The 8,423-nt window shown below is 46.1% G+C and overlaps 1 protein-coding gene across 3 annotated transcripts in view; it reads left to right on the forward strand.

Moving 5' to 3' along the window:
• Positions 1–6,779, forward strand: part of fam222ba (family with sequence similarity 222 member Ba) — a 30,536-nt gene extending 23,757 nt beyond the window's left edge. For all 3 annotated transcript variants that reach the window (XM_088906585.1, XM_088906584.1, XM_088906586.1), the window contains exon 3: positions 2,177–6,779. In XM_088906585.1, coding sequence (XP_088762711.1) covers positions 2,177–3,780 — 1,604 coding nt within the window. In that variant the 3' untranslated portion in view covers positions 3,781–6,779. The remainder of the gene's footprint in view (positions 1–2,176) is intronic.
• Positions 6,780–8,423: the final 1,644 nt, after the last annotated feature.

An 8,423-nucleotide genomic window follows, 5' to 3' on the forward strand; every position in this document is an offset into this window, starting at 1 on the left:
GGGCTCTGGGGATCCAGATTAATCCTTTTACCCTTTTGTAGTCTAAATTGGATGGGAATGGCTCTGATACCATCTCAACAGGAAGAGTGCATACAGCACCTCGAGATTGGCCAAGCCATTGAAACACTTATGTAAATAAATGCAAATACCCTTTGATTCTCTCAGGGTTCACCTAATGGCATTAAATTGCAATTTTGAGCATGAAAGCCGACAGGAATCGTTCCGACACTTAAATGGCAATGTTTTATTTAAATGGTTCCCTGCCAGACAGCCAGCAGTCTGAGCGTAAGGTCATATATAATTGCAAAGAATACCTTTTCCCCAAGTTGGTCCGTTCGTTCCTTTGTGGTCTATTTATATTTTGATGAGCTGTTCTCCAGATTTCTAACCTTTGGGCAATTAATCCCTTTCTCAAGCGTCTCCTGGGCTAAAGTTTAGAAAATCATGTCCCATTTGGAAGCAACAAGTCTGAGCTGCTGCAAAGAGTCTGCTCAAGCTCTTCAATGGGGGGGGGGGGGGTATTTCATTGCTAGCTGGAAGTCATTGAGAGAAATTGCGCAAAACTATTGAAAAGCATTCAGATAAATGCTGTACTAAGACCTTTTCATCCAAAATGCCACTGCACTAATGGTTCCAGTCAGCGGTTGAAGTAGTCAAAACATTTTTGTGCCTGTCTTGTTCTTTGCTGCCAGTAAAGAAGGGATTAATCAGCACATTTGCCCAGGTCCTGCCAGTCTTGCAACTTGGTCTTTCATTTTGACTGGTTTCAGATTCTACTGGGAGTACTGATTGGATAATGAAAGCATCTGAATAAATGCAAGTTGTTGCACAAGGCTGTGACACTTCTGTGGCTTGAGACGGCACAAATGCTACTCTTTAATGGATCAGATATCTCATTCCCATTTGGATCCTTTCTTTTTTTTGCATGCCATTATTTTCTTGCTTCTTAAACCCTAAGGCTACTTTAGTTTTTTTTAATTGTTTAGAGCACTGGACCCCAATCCTTTGGGAGTGGCTAGATGGAATACTGGAAATTTGTGTGGGGTTGGATAAGGTGTTAATGCCACCTCTGTTTTAGCTTTCTGGGGTTGGCATAGCTCTTTATTATCCATGAGCTCCCAGATCATTAGTGGCTGGGATGTGGGATGAAAGAATAAGCATCAGAGCCATTCTGACACTTCCTGCAATTAGCAGATCCTTTAACATGTCTTTAAGAGCTTTAAGAAATATTGCTCAGTGCGCTAAACATCTCTGCTGCATACATGGAGCCTGTGCGAATTGCCAAATTGAAGTGAGTCGGAAGACCAAAAACTGCAGAGGTTGTTCAACAAGACTGTAGTTGCTTGCCCTGGGCTCGCTTTAAAGGGCTTCAGCCTTGCATCAGCAGCAGCACCTGTTTAAAAGCTTTCTTGAAAGCATGTCCAGTGGGAGAGGTGGAGACAGACAGGGTACTGACTGGGCACTAGAGGTCGGAGCTTGTGCTTGTTAGTTTATACAGGTGATGCCTGAGGCTGTTTCCTACTCAGGCTGATTGTGGTTTTTTTTTTCCTTGTGATGGAAAAACAAACCTGCTCCTGATCTGCTCTCTCCAGAGCCCCCATGAGCAGAAGCTCGCGCACAGACACCTGAGCATTGTGAACCGCAGACTCTTTGCGCCAATTACACTCTGCCCACACCACTTGTTAGCACTCGTGGTGATTATAGGTGCCACATGACATGGAGCTTTAATATACAGCAAGAGGCTTAATTCTGTGGAGGTGCTCTGTTAAGAGATTTAGCCATTTTGGGCACAGACTGCATATATTATCCTTACCACCTACAAGGCAGGATTTAAATAATGGTTCTGGTTTTTATTTGGCTTAAGTGAGAAATCCTTCAGTTATTTACCAACAATGGGGAAAAGCCTACAAAATTAAGCACACCAAAGAATAGTTAAGCTAGTTCAATGCATTGTGAATGACCAGAAAGTTGAAGAGCTTTAGCAATATCCTAAAATACAAAGCAAAGAACTTATCTGCTGCTTTTAAAAACTAAAGTTTGGAATGGTTTCCTTGCATTATTAAATCATTGGGTGAAGCTGGAGGTTTCTAACAGAGGTGCAAAGGTGCCATTAGTCTTTCGGCTTGTCTTTAAACTGGTAATTACAGGCCCTTTTCTCTCTGTCTTTGTGCCCCAGGGGACACTACACAGAAGATGAGATCCGCACAGTATCCAACCCCAGCGGAATTGGATGCTTATGCTAAGAAAGTCGCCAACAATCCACTGACTATAAAAATCTTCCCAAACAGCGTGAAGGTTCCTCAAAGGAAACACGTCCGCCGCACGGTGAACGGACTGGACACCTCGGGACAGCGCTACAGCCCCTACCCTTCTCAGGCCAGCACGAAAGCGGGGCTCCTGGCGATCGTCAAGGCCCCCGCCAAAGGGATCCTCAAAGACTTCGACGGAAGCAGGGCGCGCCTGCTGCCGGAGGTCATCATGAACCCCCCCAGCGGGCCCTACGTCACGCCGAGCACTTTAAACCTCCCCCAGACTGTCCCTCACCCGCAGGGTCTGCCCCGGCCCCAGGCCTTGGCGCAGCAGCAGAGCCTGTCCCACCAACAGACTATACAGCAGCAGGCCCAGGGCTTGCGGCACCCGCCCGGCATGGCGCAGCCTCCCAGCCTTCAGCACCCCCCGGGCCTCCCCCCCACGCAGACTCTCTCCCACCCCCCCAGCCTGGGCCACCCCCCGCCCGGCATCTTGCTGCAGCCGCAGCAGCCGCTGCCGCCGCTGGGCCTGCATGGGAACAGGAAGATGGCGGACGCCGACGCCCCGCCCAACGTGACCGTGTCTACCTCAACCATTCCGCTCTCCATGGCCGCCAGCCTGCACCAAAACCGGCCGGCCGACCTGAGCAGCATCGTGCACCAGATCAACCAGTTCTGCCAGGCGAGGGCCGGCATCAGCACTACCTCTGTGTGCGAGGGGCAGATCGCCAACCCCAGCCCCATCAGCCGCAACCTGCTCATCAACGCCAGCTCCCGGGTGTCTGGGCACGCCGTCCCGGGCCCCCTGCCTTCTTGCGTCCTCAGCTCGGCGGACCAGGCCGCTACGGCCCAGGCGGGAGCCATCCCCCCCTCGGCGATGGCCACTGTGAACAGACTGCCCGCCGGCTACCACAGCGACGTCAAGCAGCAGCAGCAGCAGCAGCAGCAGCAGCAGCAACGCTCCTGGAGCCAGCACCAGCTCGCCCACCTGCAGCACATCTCCGAGGGCGGGCCCGGGCATCACCCCTGCAAGCACTCGGCTCGGGACCTCCCAGGGGGTCCGGGCTTCCCCTGCAAGGCCTTGAACTACCCGCAGGAGCTGTGTGTGGGCCAGCCGTTCAGCTTGAAGCCCCCGGTGGACAAGCCCACGCCGTCCCCGCCCGTCAACGGGATGCCGGGCGCCATGACCTACACCAACGGTCACTACTTCCAGCCCGTGTGGAATAACATCTTGCCAACGCCAAATAGTGACAGCTCCGGGTCGCAGGACCTGGCCATGCCATTCCATGGAGGCCCCGCCGGAACCTCGATAGACTGTGCCGCCGGGACGCACTACAGGGCTGGAGCTGGTTCCTCCAGCCAGACTAGCGTGATGCAAACCATGGATTACTTGGCCGGGGACTTCCAGCAGCCCTGCTTTAGAGATCAGAATCTGAGCATGTTGGGCAAAATGCACAGGCCCTCTATGAGCAGAGCCCCCGAGCCAGGCGATAGTAGGAATACTCATATTCAGCATCCAGGGTACAGATAAGCTACAGCCTTGTCTACACATTTATTGATCTCTCTTTAGTCTTAAAAATTTAAAATGAATAAATTAAACCGCTAATATTAAAGAATATAAATCGGAGCAGTGTTTTTGTTGGCAATCTTGCAAGTGATCCCCCTTTTTGCTCTTTTCTTAGTGACTAGTACTCGTGAACTTATGCATTGGCTGACCGAGCAAGACTATTTCTGTCATATCTGTTCCCTTCACTCTAATCTGTGTCAGTCTGCGTGGGTTGCCTAGGAATTGGGGAAATTTTACCTTGATCTTTTAAAGCTTCCTTTACACATAGGGATTTTAAGTTCTGTGAAGTTAAGACATTAAATGATGGGATGAGAAGCTAGGTGTGGCCGGAGTCTGGGTTTTAGATTTGAATTGATCCCGATGGAGGGAGGGAGGCACTTTGGCAAATTGTACAAATGGCTGCCTTGTCAGTTTCCATCTGACCATTTCAGTCTTCTGCTCACTTTTTAAAATGCAACCAGATTGCAGTCTCAAGGGACGTAGGTTTAGGAATGGGTTCATGTGACTTTTCACCTTTATCTCAATCACTTATCACTTTTGTTTGACACTATATAAATGGACACAGACTGTGACGCTAGTGTGTTTCTGCTTGTCGGAAGAGTTTTGTGATACCTCTTATTTTTTTCCCTCCTCTCTTTATTCAGGTCGGGTTTTCCAAGATGAAGTGTCACCTGATAATTTGTACAGATGTTCATTAACTTTATAAGTGGGCTGCATGCTAGGCAGTACTGCTGACACTCGTTCCACTCCCAGGGCGATGCTGGGAGAATCCAGGCCCAGTTGCCCAGGAGTCGAACTCATTGGTCTTGACATGGTAGCTAGGGCCTACCAACAGAGCAAACGCATGACTGTTGGCTTCCTGACTTTGGGGTTTGGGGTTTTGAAAGCACTGAATAGGAAGTAAACTACAAGAACTAATGGTGCTGCTTCAAAAGTAGCAAGACTTTTCTTTTTGTTAAACAGATGACACTACTACTTGAACTCTGGGAAGTGGGAGATGCAGAGAAATGTTTTTGCTTTCCCATTTTTTTTGTGTGAACCAAAAAAAAACTAGCTTCCCTTTCATGGTTACTTTGTTGCGTTTTTTTAAACCCACTTCATTCTAAAAGCCGCGATATTAATCCTGATAATGATGGGATCTTGAAAACGTCGGTAGGAGGGGAAAAACCGATCACTTGCAAGATTGGAGGAAAAAAAAACAGCAAATGCATTGTTTATTTTAATGTACACTGGCTTACCTACTATACTACTGTAACTTAAAGTGTAATAATTCTGTATGAATGTTTTGCCTGTTGGTGTGGGTTTGAGTAATGTTGTGTGTGGGTGAATCCACTGACACCTGCAATCTGTTTTGCCTCCCGGACAGCCCTTTAAAAAGCCTTAAGTATTTGGTCCTTGGACTTTCCTTAAACAAGCATGGTATAAAAAGGAAAACTAAGAAGAATAATAAAAAATAACAGCTTAAGTTTTTTTTGAAGTGAAGCTATAGTTAAAATAGGAAACAATTCTTAGAATTTCTTAAAACAATAAATTAGAGTAATATTTTATTGTAATTACGTTTTATAGGTGTGTGTAGTACTGGGCTGTAACAAATGTCTTTTCAGGTTTCAAAGCTTCAGTTTTGCATTTTGTGACTATTTATATGACTTGGTTTGCTTGTTATTTAAATTGACTTTTTTTTTTGCAAGTGCTACAAAAAGGGGGGTGGGGGGGAGGGCAGGGGGGGGGGGACCCTTTGGCCTGGGCTGCTTTAACAGCGCCCTCAAGTGGCTGAGACAGTAGAGACAAGAGCGTGGGAGTTGTGCTACCTTTTTTGTAATATTGTAATAAAATAAAGTTCTAATTTATGCTTTGAAGGGCCGTGCCATACGGATGTCCTGTTTTACACACGCGATCGCATGTATCCTCTTGACATCTGTCGCGCCTTGTTGAAGGGCATGTTCCTTGAAAGGCGCTATATAAATTAGTTTGATATATGCAAGCCTGCGTCCAAGGGGAAAAAAGTGGGACACAATGCAGTCACTTGTATGGGCAGGACAGTTTTAAGCAAAAAGAATGGAGATGTTTAATTTTCTAGATGGCTTAATACTGTTACCTGTAAACTTGTTTTCTTTTTCCCCAGTTGAAAGCTTTGAACCGCATTTTTGTTCGTTCATTACTTGAAGGTTTGTTACAGCCCGAAAAACTGATAGACCTGTCACTTACCAATTGTTTTTCTGCTTATGATCTGAAAGAAGTGCCTCCTCTGGACTGAAAAGTGAAAGTGTATGTGTGTGTATGTTTCTATACATCCACTCACATCCTGTCCTATTTCTGTATCTCTAGTGCAAAGTCCACTATGGAGAGGAAGTTACTTGACTGTTGCTGCTGTTCATTTTACAGAATTACAGTTACTAGTTTGTATAGCTGCTTCTTGTGTGCTACGGGTAAAACCTTTTTTTTTTATTTTAACTGCAGGAGATGAAACTGCTGCTGCAGACTGACACAGTGGCAGTCATTTTTTTTTGTAACGGAGAAGAGAATAAAAACGTCATTGGGTGGAGAAGCTAACTGAAAAGTTAATAGCCTCGTTCCGCCGGGACACAGGTTACACTGTGGAGGCCTGAAGTGCCCTAGAAACTTGGGCCTGTGTGCAGAACGTTGGGAATTCTCAGTGGAGTCTGTATCTAAGCACATTGTTTTTTTTTCTCTGTCCTTGAGGTCATGTTGGGCTGAGGTGGGGGGACTTGAATGAGTCTTTGTGCGGGCTCTGAGGAGGTGTGGTACTTCAGGGGTGTTGAGAGAGCCCAGGTGGGCTGCGACACCAGCTAGTGCCCACTCTTCTGCCCAATGGAAGCTACTAAGCGGAAAAAGTTTTTTTTTTTCCTTCATGCGTTCTCCTCATTCTTATCCGAGGAAAAAGTTCTGTGTTGCACAAACATTCCCTTCTAACCAAAATAAAAGCCCTGACTTGGTTTTGTAAATGTTTTCTTTCAGCCTCTTCCACTTCTGTCTTGTATTCATTCTTTTTCGGAGTGTTTGACTTTCGTTCAGAACCCGACACCAACGCGCTGGTGGGATCAGTAAAAAGATCAAAGTTTATTTATCAATTGCACATCAATACAGCTTATAGCAGGAATGACCTGCAAGCTCACCAGAGGAAATAGAATAAGTATCCGAGTAAAAGGGGAAGAAAACAGGTCTCTGCTATATAGTGGCTGCCAGAAACAGTGGCATGCTATCCTCATGAGGGAAGTCTGTTTTTATATTGATGAGGGCTTCGAGTTCAGTCTGTAATTAATGTAGCTGAGTGGGGTTCAAAATATGGCCTTTGGTTTCTCTTAGTGTTAGTTGTCTTGGTCTATGTCAAAAACTTTTTTTTGCCTTGGATGAAATTGGCAGGTGCTTAGTTTTTTTTGAGTTGGCTGTCCAGGTTGAGCATGCCGGTTGGTAAGAGCCAGCCTGGGGGCAGGGGAGGGGCTAGCACACCAACAGCGTGACCCAGTGCCGCAGGAAGGGCTCATGTACCAGTACTTCCCTGCCTGCTTATCACAGCTGCCTGCCCACAGGGGGATTATGGCTTTTTTTTGTTTTGTTTGAGTTTTAATTTCCAAGGCGCTTTGTCAGCTGAACTACATTGTTTCAGATTTGTTCCCAATACCGGACCCAAGCTCTTTATGGTGTTCTTTTGGGCTGTTGTGCAGTGCAAAGTGGTGTATTGCTTCAGTCTTCCAATTGAAGCCAAGGTGTACATTCCACAGCCCAGTTTGTTTTCCCCCCAAGAACTTTGAATAACCCTGGGTCTTGGAGTGGCATGTGGACACCTGCATGTGGACAGAGGGTACATGTACAGTTATTAAAGGAAAACCCTTTAACTGGAAGAAATTCTGTCGGTTTGGGGTAAAAAAAAAGTCGAAGCTGCACATGCTGGAGTGTTTTTGACAGTGGTGGTATGTTTGCTTTTAATGTGATCGCTGTACACTGAACTCTTAAGCAGAAACATGAAAATAGAAGCCCAATCAGCCAACCACCACCAATCCCTCAAAGTATTCGAGATATGAGGAGGGGGGGGAGTAAGATTTTTCAGAAAATACAAAGGCAGTGGCCGGATGTTCACCCAGTGCAGGAGCTCAACTATCATATTAGCTTGACAACCAGCTCTGTGCAAATACAATGTGTTTGACAGCGTGTGATGGATGTAAATTTCCACAAACTACTGAATTCTGCCAGAGATGCTGTGAGTTTTAGCTGTTTTTTTTTTTATTTACAGGGCTCACGGCATTCACATGTTGAAGCAGAATCTATAATGGGGTGAAATTACTGATCCAGCAAATCATTAAAGTTGAAACGCCATAAATAATAGAAATGCTTAGTTGACATTCTTACAAAGTGTTCTAGCACAAAGCCCTCAGACAGATTATCTAAATGCTCTCTGGTTCCTGCCAGGCTTTGAACAAGTTAAATTAGGTGTTCCATTCATCTGTACCCTGGTATTAGTGTACCGTCTCCCACCATTTACATTAAATTCTGCATTATTGCATATCAAAGCACAATACACTGAGGAGATATTTCGCAGAAGAATGGAAAGGAAGAGTTCAATTATAGAATAGCGTCGCATCCCCCAGCCC

The sequence above is a fragment of the Atractosteus spatula genome, chromosome 27 (assembly GCF_055471065.1).
Source record: "Atractosteus spatula isolate fAtrSpa1 chromosome 27, fAtrSpa1.hap1, whole genome shotgun sequence".
In the NCBI taxonomy this organism is placed as follows: domain Eukaryota; kingdom Metazoa; phylum Chordata; class Actinopteri; order Semionotiformes; family Lepisosteidae; genus Atractosteus; species Atractosteus spatula.